Genomic DNA, 27,806 nt, shown 5'->3' on the forward strand with positions numbered 1-27,806 from the left:
CGGAGCACGCCATGCGGTCACGTGACGGGTGGAGGGGCGGGGCTCCGGACCGAAAGGAAGAGGGGAGACAGCAGCAGGGAGGGAAACCCGGAAGTGGGCGGAAAGGGGGGAAAAGCCATAGGGGAGCAGGACCCGAGCTTGCTCCCGACTCAGGCAGGGGTTGGGTTTTGGTAGGACCCGTTCCAGAGCGCTTTGTTCAGGGATTAAAATGGGGGGGACGATCAGATAAGAGGGGTAGGGAATCAGCCAATAGGAAGCAGTTAAGAGAAAGGAGGAATGTGCCTACGAGGTAGTAAGATTCGCTGGTGGGCAAAGTCTGGGCCGTACCCTATTTAATCCCCGAGTCAACAACACTTATTGAGTGCCTTATATTTAATCGCTTTTAATTTTACCTACAATTCAGTTTAACTCCAAGCCTCGTTATGCTGTTCCTCAGCTGATATCGTGGTTTCAAACAAACGATTTAGGGATATTCTGACAGCCTAATATTCCTTGATGAATTTTGGAATATTTACCCTAACATTAAATTGGTGAATTTAAATTTTTATTTATTTATTTATTTTTGGCTGCGTTGGGTCTTCGTTGCTGCTCACTGGCTTTCTCTAGTTTCAGCGAGTGGAAGCTACTCTTCGTCGCGGTGCGCGGGCTTCTCATTACGGTGGCTTCTCTTGTTGAGGAGCACGGGCTCTAGGAGTGCGGGCTTCAGTAGTTGTAGCACGCAGGCTTAGTTGCTCCGCAGAATGTAGGATCTTCCTGGACCAGGGCATGAACCTGTGTCCCCTGCATTGGCAGGCGGATTGTTAAAAATTGGTGACATTTTGAAAGACCTTTTAGATGATGTTGAAGGATGTGCACATTGAACAAAAACCAAAACACAGCGACATGGTCACCCAACCAAATTATTAAGTAATGTTTAGGGATAAAAATTCCATGACACTAGGGCTCCAAATATCTCTGTGATAGCTCTAGAACATCTCTACCCTGCCCCTCTGCCCAAGTCTAGGAAAGCAGAAGTATCTCTGGCCTTGGAGGGTATTATGCTTAGTGAAATAAGTCAGACAGAGAAAGATAAATACTGTATGAGATCACTTATATGTGGAGTCCAAAAAATAAAAGAAACTGGTGAATATAACAATAACAAAAGAAATATCCCTGGCAAGGTGAACCACCAAGCCTTATTCCCAACTGAGAACAACAGGCTGTACCTCCTGGTTCCTAACAAATAAGGTGTATTTTCTCTAAGCTGAACCCTCCAACTGGAAGTCTTCAAATCTGTGAAAGCACTGTAGTATAAGGTAAAAATAATTATGGAAGTGCTTGGGAATGTCATACACACAACTCTCAGGCTTATGCAAAAGGAAACATCCTTAGTTTTATTACTTTTTTAAAAAGTAAGTCTACAGAAGACAAGAGAATTTTTAAAAATGAAGTAGAATATATAAAATAGAAAATTGGTAAGGACCTACTGTATAGCACAGGGAACTCTTTTCAATACTCTTTAATGACCTATATGGGAAAAGAATCTAAAAAAGAGTGGATATATGTATTAATGTATGTATAAATGATTCACTTTGCTGTACAGCAGAAACTAACACAACACTTCAAATCAACTATACTCCAATAAAAATTATAAGAAAAAAAAACAGTGAAAAATAAGAATGAAGTAGATTTCCACTGCAAGAAAGGATTGTGCTGGGAATCTGGTCAGAGTACTTCCCAGATGGCCAGTGTACTATGTTACAGCCTCAGGCTATGCTAATTTTGCACACTGATGGAATAACCAACCCCCATGTATTCAGATTTCAAGACTTCCAGTAGGACTTTCTGCACACAAAAATAATCTACTCCATCTGCACTGATGCTCCAGATTGTTAAATTTTCTCACTGTTTTTGTTTCAAAACTAGATTGTAAATTCTTTGGGGCCAGAGATTGTATAATTAGGTACCAACTTTGTTCCAGATGCTAGGCTAGTGCTGAGGAGACATTGTCCCTCTTTCATGGAATTTGAAATCTAGTGGCAGAGAAATATACAACCTAACAATTGCAGAAGTATATAGTTACAAATAGGGAGACATAATATGAAGGAAAAGCAAAGAGCGTGATGAGCATTTAAGGGCATAGGGGGCTGATCTAGTCTAAGATACTCTGAGGAAATAACCTTGAATGACAGCCTGAAGTTTAAAGGAGATAATTTGTTAATGGAATAGGTGGGTCGTAGAATGTCTCCTAGGCACAGAGTACAGCATGTGCAAAAGTCCTAAGGAGGTGCATTCAAATAACTAAAAGAAGCCACCATGGTTGCAGCTGAGAGAGAGAAGGAAGGGGATAAGTAGGCAGGGCCCAGACCCTATGTTAAGGATTTTGGTCTTTATCCTAAGGCTAATGGGAAATCATTGGAAGACTAGAGGAGAAATATAATCATACATGAATTTTTATAAGATCCTTTTGGCTGTGGCATGGTGTACAGACTAGAAGAGGACAGGAATGGATAAAGGTAGATCAGTTAGGTGGAGAGATGATGATAACAGTGGCAAATCCAGATTTTGTGTGGCCTGAAGCTTATATACGATTTTGGGGGTTCCTTAAGAAAAAGAATAGCAATTATAAATACAAAACTAGATACAAAACTAGTATATTTATGTAGACTGAGAAAAGAAATCACAATATTATAAACTATTAAAAGTTGAGAAATATTACAAATAATGTAAAAATAACAAAATATTTTTATTAATAAACTGTCAGGCATGCCTCTCCAAACTTTTTTCCCAAATTTTATGGCTATGTGCTCTTTAATCGACTCTTCATATGACCATGGTTTGTAATATTTTCTATAGAGAGAATACAAAGATAATTTATTTTTTCTCTAGCATGGTTGATCAGTATTTGTTTTTTTTATTATTAATAGCTCAGAAAAAAATTTTCATCCTTGTAGTTCATTATGTGTGTGTGTGTGTGTGTGTGTGTGTGTATGTGTGAAATTTCAGGAGCTCTATCAAATATTTTTATATGGGCATTTCAAATTATCTTGCACAGTTACTAATCTTAGATATTCCTTGAATTGAAGGCACTAATTTAGTCATCAGTGCCCTCAGTGTAATCACATATTATGAATTTATATGAATTTCACTGATGTCAGTTTGAGGTCAAATCAGAAAAAAATTAAAAAATTTTTTTTTGCAGTATGCGGGCCTCTCACTGCTGTGGCCTTTCCCGTTGCGGAGCACAGGCTCCGGACGCGCAGGCCCAGAGGCCATGGCTCACAGGCCCAGCCGTTCCGCGGCATGTGGGATCCTCCCGGACTGGGGCACGAACCCGTGTTCCCTGCATCGGCAGGCGGACTCCCAACCACTGTGCCACCAGGGAAGCCCTAAATATTTTTAAATGAATTTGTATGATTCACTTCTCTTTACAAATTATCAAACGATTCAAGAGCCTATTTATTACTTTTATTTGCAATTTGTCTCTTCCTCTTAGTCTTCCCTCAAAGAGTACGTGTGAAGGGAAACAAACAGTTGCCCCAGTTTTATACCTGGAGGCATATCCTGAACCAGGGAGCCAGAAAAAAGGTGCCATGCAGAACAAAATTGAGTTGAAGAGAGAAAGATTACAGTTAAGGGGGGCTGAAATAGCTGGAACTTGTGGGACAATGTTCCAAAGAGGAGGAGGCTATGTAGGTGCAAAGCTTCATAAATCTGGGTAGATATCTTTGTGAGACTTTGTTGAACACTAAGGTGCACATGCCTAGGGTGAAGGCACCATAGGTAACACAATGAATGACCAAGGATATATAATAATTCCCAGAGGAGCTGGAAATGTTTGAGATCCAACCAGCCAGAAGGGAAAGTTTTTCTTGATCACAAGGAGCATTCAGTAGAGAACCCAGAAAGGTTATACTTTTGTATTAGAGCTAAACTATCATGCGTGCAAAGTACTGTATGCCTACAGTGACAAAGTTTAAATACAAGTCTCAAAGTGTCAAGCTGATCTGCTGGAAACTTAACTTGCTTGCCAAAATAAGGCCCCTTACTCTTTAAGGGAAGACTACAAAATCTAGATACTCGACAACATGAAATTTACAATGGCCTGGATCCAATTTAAAAAAAATTACTGGGCTTCCCTGGTGGTGCAGTGGTTGAGAATCTGCCTGCCAATGCAGGAGACATGGGTTCGAGCCCTGATCTGGGAAGATCCCACATGCTGCAGAGCAACTAAGCCCGTGCACTGCAACTACTGAAGCCCATGAGCCTAGAGCCCATGCTCCGCAACAAGAGAAGCCACCGTAATGAGAAGCCTGTGCACCACAACAAAGAGCCCCTGCGCAGCAACGAAGACTCAACGCAGCCAAAAATAAATAAATAAATAATTTATTTTAAAAAAATTACTACACAGGCCCCCAAACAGAAAAATGTGACCCATAACCAAAAGAAAAACCAGGCAGTAAAAACAGATAATAAATGACGAGATGAAGGAATTAGCAGATCAGTGTGTTAAAACACCTATTATAACCATATGTCGTAATAGAGTTTAAACAGATCTGGGCATCCTGCAGAACATCATATCCATCCATTACATTGATGACATCATGCTGATCAGGCAGGATGAACGAGAGGCATCTAACATGCTGGAATCTTTCATATGACATGTGCTCCAGAGGGTAGGAGAGAGACCCTATAAAAATTCAGGGACTTGGCACTTCAGTAGAGGATCTTAGGGGTCCAGTGTTGTGTCAGGACATTGCCTCCAAAGTAAAAACAAATCGCTGCTTCTTGCATTTCTTATTGCAGAAAGGGAGGCACAGTGCTTGGTAGACCTTTCGGTATTCATAAGCAACCCATTCTACCTAGGAGTACTGCTCCAGCCCATATACTGAGTGACAGGAAAGGATACCAGATTTGAGTGGAGCCTGGAGCAGAAAAGCACTCTGTAGCAGACAGGCCTGGTTACATAATCTGTAGGGCCCTGCGTGAAATAAAAATGTGGGGCCCTTTGTTAAAAAAGCAGGAAAAAAGTGTCACTGAAAGTGGTAAAATATAAAGTTTTTCATTAAAAAATATTGAATTACTTACAAAATGCAATGGGTGTTATAGTGATACATGAATAACACTGTAATCTTACAAACTGCAGAGAAACTTTTGGTGTTATAATTTATGTAATACAATAAATAATGACTATTAATGTGATATCTTGATTGATTATATAATTTTTCTGGCTTGCTTTCCTATAAATTCATTTCATAGGCCTACAAATTCACAGTTTCCTACAAATTCACTTCAAAATCAAAATGTGTATTTTTAGCAACTTCATTTTCAATTGATATAACTAAAAGTGATCTCGTGACTCTCAGCAAATGCCTGATTGCAAACAATTATTGATAATTTTTAATTTTGAGGAGGATCTTCTGATATAACTGTTACTGGAACTGTTAAGAGTACTTTTATAGGGTGTATAACAGTGGGATAAACTTTTGACAGATTATTTCAAAATACAAATTTTAGCACAGGTAGAACTGATGATTGTGGAACAATTTTTCTAAAAACATTTAAATCTCTCTACAGATCAGTTTCATTTAGATATGAATTTAATTTCAATGTAAATCATAAATCATTATAATTTTGCAATTGTAAAATTGTAACTGGTGTAATAGTTACATTGTAATATTTCCTCCAACATTTCCTGTAACTTGTGAAGGGCCTACAAGAAATCTCAGATGGCTTCAAGTTTTTATATAATTCGGAGTGCCTGTTTTTGCATTCTAACACTGCATCTTCAATTATAAGAAAAAGTTAAAAATTTAAGTTGTTTTCATCATTAATAATTGGTTTATCTGGAGCTGCATTTAAAAATAGTGCTCTTTTCCATCAAATGCATTGATCTTTAATTTCTTTCTAAGACTGTGGAAATTTGATTTGCCGCATTGCAGAAGTTTTCAAAACCAGAGCCTCTAAACTCAGTGAAGAATTCTAATAATTTTCTGATATGCTTTATTTCAATATCCATATGTGTGCTTGTACTTTATAATAATTTGCGGACAAAATGTAATGCCTGAAAACTGGCAGTTCCTGTCCCAGATCTCAAAGATTTGTGCAAACATCACAAAGATGGCATTCAGGAAACAGATGGGCAAGCTGGATCCCCACAGCAGGTCCCAGCACCAGTTTTAAGTAGAAAACCTTTCTTTCTTACTGCTCTTGGCCACCACTGCTGCTTTTCCACTATTCTCTCTACAGTTCCTGCCACCAACCTGGCTTCTGGTCTCTGCCTGCCCACCTGGGGGCCCTGAGTCTCCCTGGACTGCCTGGAGGTATGCACATGTGACAATTTCTTAGTGCCTGGCTGCTGCCTGCTCTACCCACCAGCCCTGGTTTATCTCTACTGTTCCTGCATACCTTCCATTGTGCCATTGGACTTCACTTACAAAACACAAGTTCAAAGAAAATATTGTTAATAATTTCAAGATGATGACAACAAAGCATTAAGCCAAGTGCGGGGACATTCTGAAAGTGCAGCTCTGTACAAGTGCAGAGGTCACATCTTGAAGTCCATCCTGGTGGCAGGTCCAACCTGTGATGCAGGTAGCCCTTCTGCTTGGGGCATACCTGCAAGCAGACCCTATGGCATTCCAGATGTCAGTGGTGGGAACAGATGCAATGTGAAACACACTCCAATAGGAAAAAAATCACAATACATACCCCTGTGGTTTTGGAGCAAGGTCAGGATACCTATAGCAGGAATCACACATCTTTTGAAAAACAGCTCCTAATGTACTGGGCCCTGAGAGAGATGGGACTCTTGACCATGAGGCACTAAGTGATGATGCTACCTGAATTATCCACCGCCAGTTGGGTCCTCTAGGATTCCCAAGTCATAAAGTTGGTCAGGATCAGCAGTAGTTCTACAGAAGATGAAACAGTACATCTGGAACCAAGCATGAACAAGACCAGAGGGCACAAGCAAGTGCATGAAGAGATAGCCCAGACTCCCATATCACTCATCATGGTTGCCCCATACTCCTATCTCAGCTCACACCTGGGGGACTATAGACCAGCTGAAAGAGGAGGAGAAAGTCTGAACTTTGTTTAAGGATAGAACAGCTTGGTACATGTGTGCAAAGTGGAAGTGGTTGATGGTTGCATTACAGCCTCACTCGGCTTGGCCTTGAATGACAGTGGCGAGAGAAAACCATCTTAATGGGCAGAGCTTTGAGTGATGCACCTGACCATCCAGTTTGTGTAGAAAGAAGTGACCTGAGATTAGAATATATATGGACTCACTGGCAGTGGTGAATGGCCTCTGCTGGCTGGTCATGACCCTGGAAGGAAAATGACTGGGAGATTGCAGATGGGGAGTTCTGGTGTGGAGGCACAGGGATAGACATGTAGGAATAGGCACAAAGTGTGAAGATCTTTGTATGATGTGTTTACGTTCACCAGAAAGCATTCACATGGAAGAGGCACTAAACAATGAATTAGACAAAGCAGTTGAGGCCGTTGATGTTAGTCTGCCCTTGTCAGTGGCTTCCTAAGACACCCCACTTACTCTTAAAGAATGTCACTTGAGGGCTTCCCTGGTGGCGCAGTGGTTGAGAGTCCACCTGCCAATGCAGGGGACGTGGGTTCGTGCCCCGGTCCGGGAAGATCCCACATGCCGCGGAGCGGCTGGGCCCGTGAGCCATGGCCGCTGAGCCTGTGCGTCTGGAGCCTGTGCTCCACAACGGGAGAGGCCACAACAGTGAGAGGCCCGTGTACCGCAAAAAAAAAAAAAAAGAATGTCACTTGAATATGGGTGAGAGATCAGAAGTTCAGTTCCCAGCTGATATGCATTGAGCAAACACAACTACTTTTTCTACTCTTGCAAAGGAAAGGTTATAATCTGTCACTTTGAAATATAGTATAATAATTAATTATTAAGCAGTAGTCAAATGAGATCTCCAAAGTTCCTCTAAGCACTCAAATTTTATGACTTAAATGTCATTCAACATTAATAGCTATTTATTGACTGTCTACTATGGATTACTATGTATTTCCCAAGGTCTAAGGTTTGGTGGCTTTTTAAAGTATGAAAATCCCCTTTTTACCTCTTTTCCCAGCTTTTGGGATTGAGAAATATGATTCTTCATGTATAGTTATTAAATTGAAAATAGAGATTGTATCGCATTCTAAGGATATAAATAAATTGTAATCAGCAATTAATTTTGAGAAAGAGTGAGCTTCTATGAGGAGAAGCTGAAACCCAGCAACGACCTTGTGCATTTCTCCTGTGACTTGAGAATGAGTAATCCCTGAAGGATTAGAGTAAAAGGTTAACTGCTAGATTTTACAAATCAGCCATTCCAGGAATAGTCAAACTTTCATCATAGCAATTTCATCTTTATGTGTGTTTGCACACGCTGAAAAAAATTATCAAATTATCAATAATGTTGAGAGTCTTAAGGTAGTTTTATTTTTTTAAAATAGAATATCATTTATTAAATGGGATAGTAGGGAAAATACTCATAATAAAATGTTGAGCAAGAAAACAATATACAAAATCCATTTTATATAGGTTAAGGTAGTTTTAAATGACAGGTGACAGAAGGTTATTGGCAAGACCTTGATACAGGTTTGGAAATAATTGAAATGTTCATGGTCTGTATCTTGTACACAGATTTATATAAATTATATGCTATAGATTACAGTAAATTGTACTCAACTTAGAGATAGATGCTTCTTAGCTCCTTGTAAATATAATGCAATATTGGGCCTTATATCTGATACAAATAATTAATATAATTATTTAAATATTAAAACTAAAGTTCCAAACAAATTAAAATGCTGATTATTAGTAGTAGCGTAGTTAACCATAGTAAATTTAATTTAAGCTATTAATTAGTCGTGATCAGTTTGAAATCATATTCTGTCAGGCCATTGGTTCTCTCTCATATCCAATTAGTTGGCTTCATTGGGGACCATCCCATCATCGGGCAGCAGTAATGTAGGGTACAAAAATGGGCTGTTCTTTGCCAACACCTCTTCTAGGACTGTTTAATGGAACTCACTTTTCTTAGGAAAGTAGGTAATTGGTTGATCTTTTCTCTAGTTTTCATATTATTCATTCAGTTAATTAATTCAAAAATATTTATTGAGTACATATAATGTGCTAGCATCTGTTCTAGGTGGTGGGCATACATCGGTGAACAAAGGAGACAAAAATCCCTGCCTCCAGGAGCTTATATTTTAGTGGCAGAAGACAGAGAATAAAATAAATCCATAGATGGTATAATATGTTGGAAGGTGGTGAGTGTTATGGAAGAAAAGAGAACAAGGAGGGGGAAGAAGGGAATACTGGGGGTTAGGGAGCTGCAATTTTAAATAGGGCGGTTAGGAAGTGTCCACTGAGAAGATGACATTTTATTTTATTATTTTTAAATTTATTTATTTATTGGCTGAGGTGGGTCTTTGTTGCTGCACGCAGGCTTTCTCTAGTTGCAGCAAGGGGAGCTACTCTTCATTGCAGTGTGTGGGCTTCTCATTGAAGTGGCTTCTGTTGTTGTAGAGCATGGGCTCTAGGTGCACGGGCTTCAGTAGTTGTGGCACGTGGGCTCAGTAGTTGTGGCGCACGGGCTTAGTTGCTCCGCGGCATGTGGGATCTTCCAGACCAGGACTCGAACCCACATCCCCTGCATTGGCAGGTGGATTCTTAACCACTGTGCCACCAGGGAAGCCCTGAAGATGACATTTAAACAGAGACCTCAGCTGGTGAGAGAAGAGTCACATGGATATCTGGGCCAAGATCATTCCAACAAGGGCAAAGGACTTTGAATCTGCTTTCCTTGTTAGTTTTTCTTTTGCCAATTTTCTGTCCTCAGGTGATTTGGTAATGATGGGTAACAGGAGATGATTTTGGAGTTTGATTAATTTAGAAATGCTGACTGTCAATGACCTACTGTCTTTCCTGGCCTTTCACCATCCACTTCAGCTCACTTTGAGTTTCTTTATAGGTCCTGATAGTGATACCCCAGATGTGAATTGTGCTGAAGACTAGTAGTTATCACATCTCTTACTGGAGATAGAGAGAAAGAGCTGGGAAGTCAACTAAGAAAAGAGATCCAATTTCAGCATTTCCCTTTGTTTAAGTCCTGCTTGTTGCAAAGTTTGACATCTGAAGGAAGGATTTCAGGACTGTATTCAATGCTGGAGACAACAGAAAAAAAAAAACCAAACCTCAAAAAACAAAACAACAATAAAATAACAAATAATTCCATTCCTTCTACTGCATACATTTTAAAGTTAAATGGATACAGTAGTAGTTAACACAGTTACAAAACCATAAAATACTATTTCTAGTATAATTTTAAATTCTGGATACATAAAGGAAAAGTTATAAAACTTCTGCTTCCCTTATAGTAACTCCAGTTTCTAAAAGGGTCCTATTGTTCTCACTCTATGTTTGCATGTGTTTTGGTGGTGATGCCAAGGGACACCAAGATTCTACAGGCTCTATTATGAAAGTGCCTTGAAAAGTAAAAAGTGTGTTGAACAAACAAAATACCACCATTGTTCACTAGATGCTTTGCTGTTCCTTTAAAAAATATGGCAAGTATTTAATAGCATTAGGAGATAGACAAATATATATGCATCTGTACTGAAAGCCAGACACTTTAAGCTTTAAAGAAAGTTCACTTTATTCTTTGTGAATTGGCAGTTATTCAGCCTCTCTGTGCTTCAGCCCCCTCATCTGAAAAGTGAGGAAAAAATAGTACTTACCTTTGTAACTGTATGGTGATATACGTGAGCTAGACATATTGTGGTGATCATTTTGCAACATATACAAATATCGAATCATTATGTTGTATTCCTGAGACTAATATAATGTTATAGGTCAATTATGCCTCAATAAAAAAATAGTGCTTACTGCTTTATAGGGTTAAAGTGAGAATTAAATGGGATAATTCATGCAAAGAACTCAGAAGAGTGCCTGGCACACAAAAAGTGTTCAAAAACATTGACAATTATTACTAAATTCACAAAAATATCTACAGTGGAGGGGCACCCAGTTCTTCCATTGAGGTGCAGGGTAAAGATACATCTTTTAGGATATCAGGTGAACTTTTGATTTTACTGATAGAATCAGCTGCATCAATTTATTAGTTTTGCCTTCTCGTGACACGTATTAAATCCTCATTCTGTTAGGTCTTGTGCCAGGGTATTAGTTGATTTTAATCCAGTACTTGATCTTTCACCGAAGGAAAAAAGTTCACAGCGTCGTTAAATCTCAAGTATATGCCAGGTCTTCAGAAAAGTTATTGTCAGAAACTAAACTAAGAAAGCCTTTAAAGGCGCCCAGATCAGGTGGGAAGGTGAGAAGGGCTGGGCATTGTGCCCGGAGTAGGTGAAGGAGGGAGCTCCCGGCCTCGGCCTATTGATGGGCGCTTAGAACTCTACCGGGCACTATTTCGAGCTGGTGGCTGAATAGGATGCTAGAGCTGCCCTCTTTTTGAGTTAATCACGTTCATAAAAGTGCAGGTGGCAGCAGCCAGAGCGCCCTTCCCCCTCCGGGCTAAAGGCTTCATCCTGATTCGTTCTGGCCACATCCTGCTCCTGGACGCTATTCAGAGATCGCTCCCGGGCGTAGGCTGGCCTCACCTGCTGCAGGTGTCCCCAGTTATCGAGCGGCGTTGCCGCCGCCCTATCCTCCCCGCTCGGGGCCGAGGGGCGGCGGCGCTCGTACAGACCCGGGGGGAGGTCGGGCGCTTGGGGGATCCGGAGGCCACTGGCGCTGCGCCCGGCAGGACACCCTCAGCGGGGCCGAGGCCGCGCCTCCTCCCGGAACTGGCCGGCGCGGCGTGGCGCCGCGGGAGGAACGGCGGGAGCCATGGAGGTCCTGCCCGCCGGCGGGGGCCGGACGGGGCTCCCGCAGCCTGAGGTGAGGCCGGAGGACGCGGGCCCCAGAGCGCCCCTGGTTGTAAACCTGCGAGGGGCGCCCCCGGCGGAGCGAGCGCGGGGCTCCCGGGACTCCTGGGAAGGCGAGGAGGACCCGGAGCCCGGCGAGCCTCGGGGCAGCTGCACGGCGTCCCTGGTGAGCGGGTTGCTCACCGAGCTGTACAGCTGCACGGAGGAGGAGGAGGCGGCCGGCGGGGGCCGCGGGCTCGGGGGCCGCCAGCAGCGCCGAGACAGCCTCGACAGCTCCACGGAGGCCTCGGGCTCCGACGTGTTCCTGGGCGGCCGCGGCGGCGCCGGCGACTCCCGTGTGCTACAGGAGCTGCAGGAGCGGCCGAGCCAGCGGCACCAGATGCAGTACCTGTGGCAGAAAGGTGAGGGCCGGGGGAGGGGGTTCCCGGGAGCTTCCCGGAGCCGCGCCCCCGCTGGGACAGTCCGCGCTCTCCGGCTCACCAGCGCGCACCTGTGCTGATGGGCCGTGCGCCCAGATGTTAAGTTTGGGACGTCTCCTTTGACCTGGCGCGGCTGGCCCCAGTGTCACGGATTCATGACTAAGTTCTTATTGTCCCCCCATCCCTTCTCGAGTTGTCGAGTGAAGCATCAGTTATCGGAATGGTACCAACGGGCCTCCCCCCTCCCCCATCCTCCTTGTGTTTGTGGAGGCCCAGGGGGAGAGGCAGTCCAGGTTCTAATTTCACCAGAACAGCTGTTAAGACATGTTTGGAGTTTCCGATTTGTCTATCTGAAGTTACCTAGAGGGCCCTGGGAGAGAATAGAGGCGACTCTTGGGGCTGGTTTAATAAAAAAAAAAAAAAAATCCACCTTTTAAAAATTTTATTTTAAATCCACCTTCCTTGGCCACACCACTGGGAGAGTGTTTAAATAGTGAGGCAGAATAATTCAATAATGCAGTTTCTAAGCAGAACGTGTGAAATCCATTTCTCAGAACATCTGGTTTCAAGAAGCTCACTAGGTGGATTTTTTTCCCCCTTGAGTGGAGGATTAGTGGAGGGCCCTAGGGCGTTGTCATTATCACAGCATTTAACTGCCAGTACCTTCAGTTGGAGAGGTCGATCCCAAAATGGCGTTGGCTTTGGGGGGAGAGGCTAATTTGGTTTCTTTTGTTATCAGACTCTGATGCTCTCTCCTAATTGAGATTTTTTTTTCCTCAACTGTTCATAATAGATTTCCTTTCAGGCACTGACACAGTTATTACAGTTGTCTTTTTGTATAGATATATCAAGACCTCAATTGAGAAAATGAAGTGAGGTGTGGAAAACCATGCTAAGCCACCACAACATTTCTTGAGTTAATGTCCTTGTGCTAAATTACCAGGAAAGGGAGGAACAAGAATACTGTGGATGGATCCTCCTGTCTCCTATTTGTAAAGTCAGTCCAGCTGGTGCGGGGATGGGGTGGGGTCTGGGGGCAGAACCTAACTAGAAAAGTAATAAATTTCCCTGCTTTCTGAAATCTCTGTAAACAGCTTTCAGCTTCCTCTTTTGGCTTCCTGGTGAGGATTTTTTTCCCAGCTGATTATTACAAATGGCTTCCACCTTCCTCCCCCCGCCCCCCCCCGCCCCGGGACTTTAGCTGGAGTTGTGCTGTTTAATTTTATACAATTATTTGGCTGTTCTCAGAGTGTTTATGCCAAGAGTTCTGCAGGGCAGTAGTTCTTTCAGAATCCAACAGAATCAATTTTGAAGACTTATGATTTGGCTTTCTGTTTTTTACAACGTTACTTTTCATTACGGAGAGAATTTTGTGGATTAGTGATTTCCTTTTGGAAGAGGAAATTTGGCAAGCTAAAGTTTAAGGAAGACGTCACAATACAGCTTTGGAAATACAGATTTCAAATAAGTGACCACTCTACTAATCATTCATAAGACCTGTAAGAGTCAGTTTTGCCCAAGTCTCAGTCTTTCTGCATGGTTAGCTATCTGCTAATCTCTTCTTTCCTTGTAGTGGACCCTATTAGGATGTACGTGATGCCATATTATGATAGTCCTACACACACAAACACACACATAAACCCCTTTTCCTTCATCGATAAGCATCATTAGAGTACTAAGAATAAGGAATCAGGTAATGGAAACAGCTGTCTACTTAAATAATTTTACAGCTTATTAGGTTATTTGATTTTTTTCAGGGTCAAAAAAATACCCCTCCTAACAATATGTAGTTAAGACTCTATAATGTAGATAACCTGTGTATTAATTCGCTCTTCCCTCTGATAGGGATTTTGTTGTAACGCCTATTTAGATATTTAGCATGCGTGGGTCATTTATTTACGTGAGGCACCAAAATGGTTTCTCAGGAAATCTAGGCTCTCTTTTCACTGTTGTCATTAAGGGTGTGAACTTTGGAGTTAGAAAGCTTGAGTTAATATCCTGCCACTGTTCCTTACTAGTTGTGTGACCTTGGGCAAGCTCTTTAACCTCTCTGAGTCTCAATTTCCTCACCTACAAATAGGGATAATAATACTACTACTTCATAGTCAGGCAGAGAAAAAAAATATTATATCACTTATATGTGGAATCTAAAAAATAATACAAATAAATTTATTTACAAAACAGCAACAGACTCACACACAGAAAACAAACTGATGGTTACCAAAGGGGAAAGGGGGTGGGGAGGGATAAATTAAGAGTATGGGATTAACAGATACGCAGTACTATATATAAAATAGATAAACAGCACGGATTTACTCTATAGCACAGGGAACTATATTCAGTATCTTGTAATAACCTATAATGGAAAAGAATCTAAAAATATATATAACTGAACCACTTTGCTGTATACCTGAAACATACAATATTGTATTACAATACAATACAATATTACAATTACAATACAATATTGTAAATCAGCTATACTTCAGTAAAAGGAAATGGTACTACTTCATAGGGCTGTAGTGAGAGTTATCTAAGTTAATGGGTGTGAAGTGCTCAATAAATGTTAGATATTGTTTTTATTATTATATACACTGGAATTCCTTAAAGAGGAAATTATTCAGTTTGTCAGTTGATGATCTCCTCATTTTTCCTCATTTATTGAACACTGTGTTAGGCGCTATGGCTGAAGCTGTAGGACATAATAAAGATAAAGGAGACCTTATTTCTGTCTTCCAGATATTTATATACCAGCAGATGTTGCTGTAAAAGACATTTTCAAGTTCAAGATTTTTCCATTGGACAGTACATATCATTCAGAAAATCATAGAGCTCTAGGTATCTGAAGAGTCACCGAAAATGACTCTTTTGTGGAAGGAAAGTGTAATTTGAATATAAGATGATGATATCCTTATCCCTTTTGTTTCTGTTAATATAGGGAACAACTTTAAACATTCGAATTTGCTCTATTTGAAGGAATCTGGGATTGAAGAGTCTCAGGTGTCTTCTTGTTGCTCGATTCTACATTTAATCATCCTCAGAACCCAAATGTTTTCAATTAACCTAAGTGTGTTCTTACTTCTCATTATATCTCACACATTTGAACTCAAGGTGAGAGAAATAGCTGGCTGTTGTTTTCTTCTTAACAGTAATTCCTTATTCTTACTTTAGTGCTCTTTATATTAATGTTTATAAAGGCTATTCACATCTGTTTTTCAGAATAATCTTGTAGAATTTGAGACTTGGAGCACTGCCTTGCCTGAGATCACACAGATAAGTGGATTGATCCAAAGGCAATTCTTTTTAACTCAAGGTCAAATGCATTTTCCATAATGAGGTCAATCCAGTATGACGGCTGTTAAAGCAACCCTCACCCACTTCTCTGACACAGACCCCGACAGTTCACTTCCTGTGATCTCTGGAATGTTTTTCTTACTTTTGCACACTTCTTCTGTTCTCTTCTGATCCTCTCTAGTTTCTCCAAATCCCTTTCAAAATGAGTAGATCCAAACCCCACACAGGACCTCTAATGAGGGCCTAGCCTGTGCCACGCCAAGTGGAAGGCGTTGCCTGCCTGGCAGGTCACAGTATGGTGACTAATGAAGTACGCCATTAGTCATACTAATACGCAGTATGACAAATGAAACTCCCCAATTGTAATGATTATTCATATAAATGTTGTGGTCACTTCTGATTCCCAAGTCTTCTTTCATTTGTAGAAAAACTGCTGTTGAGAATATTAGTTTTAGAGATACGAACTGTCTTTTATTTATCTGTTTGAAGGACATATTTTCTACCATATTTGAAGATGAAATGTTGTACTCATTGTCAAGCTATGGGAAGACTGTATATTTAAAACAAAACCATTATCACTACATTTATCTATATTAGAAAATGTGGTAATATTACTTACTTTGATCATTTACAAAAGTGAGTGCTTTTAAAAAACATTTGTTATCAGCTGTTAGACTTATCATTGATTTAACAAACTAAATATTCTTTTCCTGTAAGCTTACCATCTGAGCACTTTAATGATAGAAAAAATACATGCCAATTTTAAGGCAATGAAACATAAATTTGAAACCAGAGCTGGATATCATAAGAGTCTTTGCTTACATGTTACAAGTAGCCTCAAGAATAAAATTATCTTACAGTCTTTGCATGGACAGGGCAAGAAATATTAATAGATGAGTGACTTATTTCATCAGAATCTTTTAGCTGAATGTTTACATGTAATCCTGGGTGAGAATCCAGGATTACTTGGTTTAAATGGATGTTCCAGAGATTTATCTCATGATTGGTATCACATTGGAATTTGTATTCCTCTCAGGGTATTTATTGTTCTATTTTCCTTTTTCTTTACTGATAGACACAAATGAACTGAAGATGATCCTTCGAGAGCTAAAGTACAGGATTGGCATTCAATCAGCGAAATTACTTCGGCAGCTGAAGCAGAAAGATAGGCTTGTGCACAAAGTACAGAGGAACTGCGATGTTGTGACGGCGTGCCTGCAGGCTGTGTCTCAGAAGAGAAGTAAGTGCTAGATTGGGGTAAGCCCTTTTGCCACATGGGACCGGAATGTTAGTGAAGCCACGTCAGTAGTCATTATGCTTTTAAATATATGTATTGAGAAGTTTTAATACCTTCAGAACTAAGAATAGTGAACAACTCAGACAGCTTCCGATATTTTTCAGTTAAAATGTATATTACGTGTCTGATGTTACAATGTAGTTAATTTTATTATTCTTGATTCGAGGTAGCACTTCACTTTGACAATGGTTATTTTTGCCGATGCTACTTAATGACTAAAATCTTTTATTTTTAAAACAGCAGCAAAGAGACACAACCTAAAAGGCATGTCTCTACTTTCTTATGCTGTGTTGCTCTAATAAGTGAATTGAACAATTGATTTAAAAGAAGGAGACTCTTGGAACAGGATCTTACAACTTGCTCTGAAATCTGAAAAGGACAAAATATTTTAACAAATTAAACCTGTCTCGTGGGTAATCCATTCATAAGTAGGAGATGCATGGTTTATTAACTGAGTTAAAAACAAAATATTAACTTACTAATCCATGTTAGATACTGGATATAAAAGCTTGTGAATTGATTTTTAAATTCTCCATGCAAGAGTTTTATGTTTTATTCTGCTAATGTTTCCCTATTTTTGTTTTTTATTTTTTATTAACATGCAGCGTGGCAGAACAGTATGTTCAGGTATGGTAAACAGAGGCACGATAATGTGTTTTGACAGAATGCCCGTGGCAGCTTTTTAGGTGCATGTGAAAGTCGCCTTTTCTTTTTCCTTTACCCTGTCACATTTTGTATGTAAAGTGACACTTCCTAGAGTTTTTTTTTTTTTTTAATTCCAAATGAAGATGTGTCTGTTTTCATAAAACAATTTTTAGGGCTTGATTAGCTTCAGATAATAAAATTAATGACTTAAATTCCATTCTTATGTTTATTATTAAAAGAAAATACTGTTTTCTTCCTCTCCTTTTATTATATCACTGTTATCCCCAAATTATTATTATGCTGTTTACTGAGGAAGGTTTCAACCTAATGTGTATTAAACGGAATACTTCTTTATTGTTATAATGATGTAATAGTCCATACAAGAAGCAGGAATATAATTGAGTAGACTGGTTTTGAATAGGGTTTTCCCCAGAGCCAGACACTTGTCTGAAATAGGTAGAGAAGGAGGGTAGAGATATATAGATATACGTGTACATATATAGATATACATGTATACCATATAGTACATGTATATCTATATATGTGTATGTATACAAAAAGTTGTCATGTGTTATAAGTATTTGATATTTTTCCATGGATTCTGGTTGATTCACTAGTGTCCAGTAAAAATGGTATTATATTCCCTTTTTATTTATTTTTTTTTATTTTTATTTTTTTTTTTTGCGGTATGTGGGCCTCTCACTGTTGTGGCCTCTCCCATTGCAGAGCACAGGCTCCAGACGCGCAGGCTCAACGGCCATGGCTCACGGGCCCAACCGCTCCGCGGCACGTGGGATCCCCCCAGACCGGGGCACGAACCCGTGTCCCCTGCATCGGCAGGCGGACTCCCAACCACTGCGCCACCAGGGAAGCCCTATATTCCCTTTTTATTTTGAAATGTTTTGATTTTGATTTTTCTCTTCTCAACTGTGTTTTCATCTTCCCATTATTATTGTTTGTACCAGAAGTTAAAAGCACAAAGTGGTACATGCATGGATTTGGATGTGTGGGAAAGTATAAGGGGGGGCGTTGGAGCCAGTGTCAGGAGACAGAGAGGAATGTCAGGCTAGCACAGGATCACAGGCTGGTAAGTACCAGAGACTGATAATCATTTAGAATTTCACTTTGCTTGACTGATGAAAGGACTGGCTTTTATGTCTTTTTCGAAAAATGTGTCCACACGCCCCCAATTTAATTTGTGGATTTGTGGGTGCAGCATTCCTATGTATTTTAGATTTTTGTCTCTTTAAGTCCAGAGTTTTGCATGTCAGAGAATGTGGGGTTAATGGCTCCTTTCCTTGGATTTCAGTTCTCACCTGGGTAATAAGACTCTATTAAATGGAACAGAATTCTTTTTTGTTGAATTAAGAAATAACAGTGTATTAGAATTATCATTCTCATCATATGATAAAGTATTATGATGTAGACATTGTTAGAAATTTGACTAAATGGTTATTTATCCATTTGAGAACTCCAGAGGTTAGATTTTCTAAAAAATTAATTAATTAATTAATTTTCGGCTACATTGGGTCTTTGTTGCTGCGCGCGGGCTTTCTCTAGTTGTGGCAAGCTGGGGCTACTCTTCGATGTGGTGTGCGGGCTTCTCATTGCCGTGGCTTCTCTTGTTGCAGAGCACGGGCTCTAGGTGCGTGGGCTTCAGCAGTTGTGGCACATGGGCTCAGTAGTTGTGGCTCGCAGGCTCTAGCACGCGGGCTCAGTAGTTGTGGCTCACGGGCTTAGTTGCTCCACGGCATGTGAGACCTTCCCGGACCAGGTCTCGAACCCGTGTCCCCTGCATTGGCAGGTGGATTCTTAACCACTGCACCACCAGAGAAGCCCCAGAGGTTAGATGTTTAGTGACTAAATGCCTGATTCCAGTACTTACCCATTTGTCCTTTTTCCTCAAAGTCAACTAATAACAAATATGTTTAATTAGATTAGTCACTGAACTTTCAGTTTAGTAGTGACTGTCAGTGATGCATTGAAATACAGCATACATGTTGAATTGTTTGCATTTAATGTGCAAAAGGCAGATAACCCCTATTTTCCCCTCCACATGGATTCAGTGCTTATGATTCTTTCTATAAGTGACTTTTCCCCTTTTATAACATGCTGTAGAATTAAACATTTTTTTTTACATATACATGAAATATTTTTATTGTTGTTAGTTTTACAAAAACAGGGTCATATTATAGAATTAAACAGTTTTAATCTTTTATTAAAATGGATTATTTCCTGTTGATACGCCGAAGGGGATATATTAATTTTGAAATAAGAATCATAAGTGGATGATGATTCAGAAAGTGTGGATTATGAACCAAAATGACTAGATCATTTTTATTTCTAACACAGGTCATGTAACTGCTTAGACTTTTTGATTTTCTACACCAAGCCTTATGGTAGAATCCCTTTATTTTCAAACGGGTGAGAATAAGAGCAGGATCAATATTTGCCTTATAGCATGGCAGATTTTTCCCCTAAATTTTACAGTTTATCTAAGGGTAATCATAGTATAACCACTTCAATATTAATCTTAAAATTAATAATAAGAATAGTATCAGCAGCTACTGTTCACTAAGTATGTGCTTTATGCGAAAGTGTTGGTTTTATCTCTCATAGCAATTCCAAAAGTATATTGTCTTTAGGCACATTTTATTGGGAAATTGAGATTCAAAAAGTTTAGGTAATCTGCCTAGTGGTTGAGAAGGAATTTGAAGATAGGTATCTCAAAACTTCACTCTTTGTACCGTAAACATAAGAGGGGTCTGCTTTTTCTTAGCAATTAGATTGATACTTCTATAATACTGGATTACTGTTGGAGCAATAAGAAATTTGTAACATACGAAGGATATAATACAGAGTTTCAGGTTTATTAGAATATACTGCTTTAGCATAGTTTGCATGTGAAGTAAATACTTTATGTTTACTTGGCCAGCTGGATTATGGAACAAATGTAGTGTGGTGTGCAGGAAAATCTACCCAAAGACATTAAGATGATGGGAAGAATAAGGTGAATATTTGGCCGGGAGTTTGATTCTGATGTTAAGATTTTTAAGTAGTTTGCTTATCCCGTGGTTTAACTATTTTTCCTGAAAACAGAAGGGAGACCATCTTAGTGATCAGCATTGCCTAGTTCTACAGTTTTCTGCATTGGTATATTAAATGTTTGTTATGCTGGTTGAGTTTGTGAAAGGTGTTATAGATCAAGTGATTGATCTAGATGATTCCAATCTAGCGGTGATTGGAAAACTGTGAAAAGAGAAAAGCATGAAAAAAACGTGAATGTAAATGGAAGTATTATCTTTATTTTAGCCTGGTCTATAAGTACAGGAATTTTAGGCAGCTTATAGACTCATTTTATTAATGTGTCCACCCTGGCATCCTGAAAATGTAATTAAATCTTGCTATCATAAATGCCTGGTAGAGACTGATACTTTGTTAGATAGTGAGTGGTCTTTGTTCTTCTTTTTCTGTGGGTTTCTTCTCTACAGTAGTACCTTGTCCTCTGCAGCAGAAGAAGGAATTTGTGTGACCCTGAGTTTGGTATCACTGACATTCAACATTTTCCACTAAGAAACAATTCTCATTGTTTTTTAAAAAATTATAAAAAGTAATGCACCTAACCAGCCATCTACTCCTAGGTATTTACCCAAGAGAATTGGAGATGTATATTCCCACAAAAATTGGTACATGAATGTTCATAGCAGTTTTTTTTATAATAGCCAAAAAATGGTAACAACCCAAATGTCTGTCAATGGATGAATGGATAAACAAATGTGGTACATCCATATGATGGAATATTATTCAGCCATAAACAAGAATGAAGTTACTAATTCATGTTACAACATGGATGACCCTTGAAAACATGATGCTAAGTGAAAGAAGCAGGCACAGAAGTCCACATACTTTATGATTCTATTTGAAATGTTCAGAATAGACAAATCCATAGAAATAGAAAGTAAATTAGTCATTGCCAGGGCTTGCGGGTAGGGAGAATAGGAAATGACTGCTAATGGCATGGGTTTCTTGCTGGGGTGATAAAAATGTTGTGCTGTCAGATAGTGGTGATGGTTGCACACTTCTGTGAATATACTAAAAAACACTAAATTGTACAGTTTAAAGGGGTGAATTTTATGGTATGTGAATTATATCTCAACAAAAAGTGTTAAAATATAATAATAAGGAAACTTTGGAAAATACGTGTAAAAAGAAGAGGAAAAACCATTTTCTAAAGACAGTCTCTTAATGTTTTTGAATTTTTAATCAAGTGGTTTTTTAATAAGAAGTTTTTCCAAAGTTGGTGTACTGTATAATATTTCTGTATCCTGCCTTTTTCATGTAACATATTATAAGCTGGTGCCATTGGCATAAATTATCATAAACATAATTTTGAATGATTAATGCACTATTTTTCAGTCTACCATTTTATTTTGTCACCACATTGTAATAGTGACGAATCTCCTTTCAGTTGTGAGTACAGAAACACAATTCAAACTGATTTAAGCAATAAAGGAAATTGATGGGCTTACATAATTAAAAGTCCAAGGATGTGCCTTCAGGTGTAGCTAAATCAGGTAAATACAGGTGCTCAGAGAGTATCTTTAAGAATATGACTTCATCTCTTAGCTGTACTTTCCTCTGTATTGGACAACACCAAAATGGCCAACAGCAGCTCCAAATCAGCAAACTTACCAAAAAGAACATCTTTTTCCGGAGCTCCAGAAAGTCCCATAATTTACTTTCCTTGACCTAGTTGGGTCACATGCTTACTAAGACTCAACCCTTTTTTTAATGTATGTAAGAAGGGGTTAAGGTGATAAGTGCCATAGGGGAAAAAAAACCAACAGGAAAAGGCAGATTTGGAGTGGCCAACAATTGGTGTTCGTGTTGTCAGTCCTTTAAATTTTAACTCTTCTAGTGAATGTTTTAGTGGCTGCATGATTTTCATTTTCATTTTGCTGATTACTAACGTGGTTCAGCACCTCTTCATATGTTTACTGGCTAATTGTCTCCTAAGAAAAGGATTGTCTCCCTTTTCTTATAGATTTGTAGGAATTCTTTATGAATTCTGAATATGAGTCGTTGTCAGATACATGTGATGCAAATACTTCTCCCACTTTTTTGGCTTGCATTTTCACTCTCTTAAGAGTGTCATCTAGAGGGCATCTATGAACATTCCATCGGGAGTCATTCTTTCCTATCAGGCATCTCACCTGCTGCTTTGTGTATTTGGTCAGATTTCTGGCATGTTTCGTTTCCTGTTGTTTAGTAAAGGTGCTGTTCCTAGGATGTACTAAACCAGGTGATTTTTTTTTTTTGATTTTTCCTTTTGATTTAATATACTGAGAAAGAAATGGGGCTGTTAAGATCAATTTTAGGAGTGGTGTGTGTATTAAATAGCTATTCATTCTGGAACACAACGACAGGATTGTAATAAAAGGAGATGGAACAGTTTAAAAAAAAAAGAGTGTCGTTTGATGAACAAGAATTCTTAGTTTTTATGTAGTCCAATTTACTAGTCTGTTAGCTTCTTGCAGGGCCAGCTTCACGGGCATGTGATCTGTGCAGTCACATGGGGCCCATGCTCATTAGGGCCCTACACTTGGTTTAATGCTCTTCTGTTGCTTTTCTTAGTGATTTTTGAACAAGGGGTCCCACAGGTTAGGTAACCAGTCCTGCCTTTATTATAGCTGGTGCTTTCTGTTCTCCCATTATATTTTCAGGAAGCTTTATTATTTTGTTTTCAGATCAAGAGCCACCTAGAATTGATTCATTTTGTTCACATGAAATGAGAAAGGAGTCAAATTTCATTTTTGTCCAGAAAAAAAAATCATTTTTGTCCATGTGGACATCTAATTGACTCAGCACGGTTTATCAGAGACCATCCTTTTACCACTGCTCTGTGGTGTGATTTTTATATAAATTTCTATATGTGTGTGGGTCTATTTGGGGTCTCTTATCCTATTTTGTTGTTTTATTTGTCTATCCTTGAGCCAATGCAACACTGTCTTAATTACTGCGCTTTTATAATAACTCTTACTCTCTGATAGTGTAGGTTCTTACACCTTGTTCTTCTTCAGGACTGTTTTGCTTATTATTGGTTTTTAGGGGAGAATTGACATCTTTACAATGTTGGGTCCTCCAACCCATAACTATGGTATTTAAATTTTTTATTCAAATTTATTTGAATAATATTTTACAGCTTTCCATGTGGAGGTCTTACATATCTTTTAGTATATTTATTCTTAGGTAATTGAGTTTTCTTGATGCTATTTTAAATTGGTATCTTTTAAGAAATTTATTTTCTATTTGTTTCTAGTACATAGAAGTATGATTGTTATCTGCATATTGGTACTGTATCCAGTAATCTTACTTTTTCTTCTGTTGATTCTAATACTTTATCTGTAAAATCATTTGTTTTTTCTAAGTGCATAATCTTTATCATCTGTGAATACTGTCAGTTTTATGGATTTCTTTACCATCCTTTCATTTATTTTTCTCATCTTGTGTACTGGCTAGGACCTCTGGTTTAATCTTGAATGGAAGTAGTGAAAATAAGAGAATTTTTGTGTCATGTACAACCTCAGAAGGAAAGTTTTCTTTTTATCATTTCACCATTAAGTACAATGTTTGCTGAAAGTTTTCTGTAGAAATCCTTTATCAAATTAAGAAAATTCTCTTGTACAGTTTGCTAAGATGCTGAATTTTATCACATACTTTATTGCTGTATTGAGATAATATGTTGAATTTTATATTTTTGTTGAATGTTAAAACAACTTCGTATTCTTGAAAAAATCCTGCCTAGGTCATGATATATATATATATATATATATATATACACACACACACACATATAATATACACACGCATATATACACATATATATACACACACAATATGTATATGTACATACATACATATATACATTGCTAGATTTGGTTTGCTAATATTTTGTTTATGATTTTTTATAGCTATGTTCATGAGTGAGATTAGCTTATAATTTTCCTTTCTTGTAATGCTCTTGTCAAGTTTTGGCAGTCTCATAAAAGAAGTTACAGAGTACCCTCTTTTTTTTTTTTTTTTTTTTTTTTTTTTTGCGGTATGCGGGCCTCTCACTGTTGTGGCCTCTCCCGTTGCGGAGCACAGGCTCCGGATGCGCAGGCTCAGCGGCCATGGCTCACGGGCCCAGCCGCTCCGCGGCATATGGGATCCTCCCGGACCGGGGCACGAACCCGTATCCCCTGCATCGGCAGGCGGACTCTCAACCACTGCGCCACCAGGGAGGCCCCAGAGTACCCTCTTTTTCCATTCTTTGGAAGAGATTATATAAGACTGGAATTATTTCTTTCATAAACGTTTGGTAGAATTCACTGGTAAAATATTTGGGCCTGAAGTTTCCTTCATAGGAAGGTTTTAAATTATGACAACTTAAAAAAATTATAAGATTATTTGTATTTTCTATTTCTTTTTATATCAGCTTTGGTAAATTACATACAATTTGCCCATTTCATGTAAATTTTCACATTTATAGGCATAAAAATTTTAAGAATTTTTTTTGGTTCCTTTAGTGTTCTACAATATTAAAACAATATCACTGATTTAAATAGAAATTCACTTACTATTTAAGATATCTATTATAGAATGCATCACCATAAAGAAGAGTATTCTAATACATGTATATATATTAAAAAAATAAGCAAAATCTATGCATGATATCTACCTATGAAGATTGAGTAATAAATATTACTGGCACATTAGAAGCCCTTGTGTGTTCCTCCCTGGCTGAAATCTCCTTTCTCCCCTGCGTTTGTGTTAATTATTCCCTTGCTTCTCCTTATAGTTTTTCTGCCTCTTGTACATATTCCTAAACAACATATAGTTTTGAAAAGCTGAGTAGCAAGCCCATGCCTAGTTGTGTAGAAAGGGTAATGTTGCTGCCTCTGTTAGAGAAAAGCTCTCAAAAGGTAAACCAAACCGTTTCTGGGTCACAGTCTGATGTTGGGTTCCTCAGAGAATTCACAGGAGCCCCTTCTGGGGGAGTCAGAAGGCAAGTCCTGTGGCATCTGCCAGGGCTGTGTTATGGGCTAGTTGATGAATGATCAGCTAAGCTGGAGGAGGGGACTGCTGCTTATTTTTTATTTGAAACTCGCCAACATGGCCTTGCTCTTGCTCTCAGAAGTAGGTCCAAGCAGAACACTTTTGTGGGCATGGAGGGGAGTGGAGAACAGGCACTTTATCAGCACACTGTGAGATAAACAAGCACAGATGAGAATGTGGACCAGCTCACCTGGGCATTCTCTCTTCGAGTTAGAAAGAGGGTCCAATAGCAGGAAGCATCTTGTGTTGACTGCAGTCAACACAACTGTTGCCAGCCGTGCCCTGTCTGATGCACACCCATGATCTTGGGATCTCTCTTCACTGTCAGCCTGGAGGCTCTCTTTTTCTCCTGTGTTGGATCTGTTACTCCCTGTGTCCTGTGTTTTCTTCTTTCTTTCTTTCTTTCTTTTTTAAAAAAATATCATTGCCCATATCTCCTTGAGGAAGGGTGCCTGTGAGGTAAATTTTTGGAAATTGTGCAGGAATGAAGATACCTTTATTATATCCTTGCTTTAGTTGACATTTCTATACCTGTTTTATTGCCTTTATTGTTTTATTGCTTTCATCGTTGGTCTAGAGAAGTCTAGAGCCTTTCTGATTCCTTATCCTTTGTACTGGACTGTTTGTTTTTCCTCTTTGAAAGCTTGTGGGATCTTTCTTTGTTCTTGGTCTTCTGGAATTCACGATCATGTTGCTTGGTGTGGGTCTATTTTCACCCACTGTGCCTGGGTCTAGACGGCCTCTTTTGATCAGGCAACTATGTCTTTCAGTTCTAAAAATTTATGTGAATTAATTCTTTGATGCTTTTCCTCTCTCTTTTTATTTTTTCCTTTTTCCTCTTTCTGGAATTCTATTGTTTGGCTGTCGGAATGTCTGGACTAGTTTTGTAATACTCTTGTCTTATTTTCTATATCTGTTGTTTCTTTTCTTTTTTTTTGCTTTACTTACTCAGAGATTATTGCAACTTTATTTGCCCCTCCTGTTATTGAGACCTCTTTTTTAAGTTGTTAGTTGAATGTTTCATGTATATATATGGTATTCTGTTCTTATTTCATAGATGCAATCTATTTTCTTATTGCTCTAAGGATATTAACGATAGAGACTAAAACAGACAAACAGAAAATAACAATTTGGAGGAAATAGATTATCCAGGGAGGAAAGAAACCTTCAAAATGCTGTTATAATTCAGGTCTTTCCCCGGATATCCAGTGATCCCTGACTGTCTGCTCATAAGTGTGAGAATCTAAAAGAATGAGTTGAACTCTGAGCTCACCCAGTAGAGCTTGTGGACTTTGAGCTTTACTGGAGTGTCATCTGGATGGGCCCTTTCTTATAGGGCCCCCCAGGTCCGTGTCTCCAGGTTTTTCTTGTGGAGCTGGTCAGAGTCCTCAGGGAAGAGTCCTCTGACTTCCTGCCCAGATGGTGAAGGTCTGTGGAGCTAAGAGCTGGGTCTCTGCATTCAGCATTCAGTGTGCATATGGTCACTGGATTCCCTTTGTTTTAGGTAAGGTTCCCACCCTCAGCTGGTTGTCCAGCAACTCTCTGTTTTACCCCTTTTCAGAAATGAAACCTTCAGTCTTTTGCGGGGATGGAAGAGGAGTAATTGTCCAGCCTCATGATGTAGAGGAGAGGATATAGGGATCCAACGGCTTCTCAACAGCTTTCTCCCAATTCTCCTTATGAAGCCTGGCTGCCTGTCTCTGAGTCTTTTGTGGAATATGTGGTGTAATAGAGGTTGGATTTCCACTTTCTCGTGCGATTTTGGGATTTGGCTTTCTAGGATCTGCTAAGTCAATTTCTACTTGTCCATGTTTTTTCATCTTCAAAATTCTACTGCTATTGTCTCTGATGCTTTTTTTTTTTTTTTTTTTTTTACTTCTTGGTCCTTGTGGGTTATGATAAACAAAAATCTCTTAGCTTTATTTTTAGTGGGATTTTGGTGGGGACCAAAATTAGATGGAATTTTTTTTGAATCTTCCTTCTTAACCCACATGTATGTATTCCTTTTTCATAAACTCATTTGTTTTGCTGGATGGAAAGAAATTAGTATTTTTTCAGCTTTATTGAGATATAATTGACATATAACCAAGTTAGCATTTAGATTAAGGTGGATGTCCCTTAACTTTGGAACTTGGTTGCAGAGTTGTGACTTTTGGTATAAATTT

General features: G+C 39.1%; 1 protein-coding gene across 1 annotated transcript in view; it reads left to right on the top strand.

Moving 5' to 3' along the window:
- Positions 1 to 11,846: 11,846 nt before the first annotated feature.
- TBC1D30 (TBC1 domain family member 30) overlaps positions 11,847 to 27,806 on the top strand; it is an 84,914-nt gene continuing 68,954 nt past the window's right edge. The window contains exons 1-2 of the mRNA XM_082635913.1: positions 11,847 to 12,290; positions 16,678 to 16,842. Coding sequence (XP_082492039.1) covers positions 11,852 to 12,290; positions 16,678 to 16,842 — 604 coding nt within the window. The 5' untranslated portion in view covers positions 11,847 to 11,851. The remainder of the gene's footprint in view (positions 12,291 to 16,677; positions 16,843 to 27,806) is intronic.

This window comes from Mesoplodon mirus, assembly GCF_964341445.2.
Source record: "Mesoplodon mirus genome assembly, chromosome: 11".
NCBI classification, from domain to species: Eukaryota; Metazoa; Chordata; class Mammalia; order Artiodactyla; family Ziphiidae; genus Mesoplodon; species Mesoplodon mirus.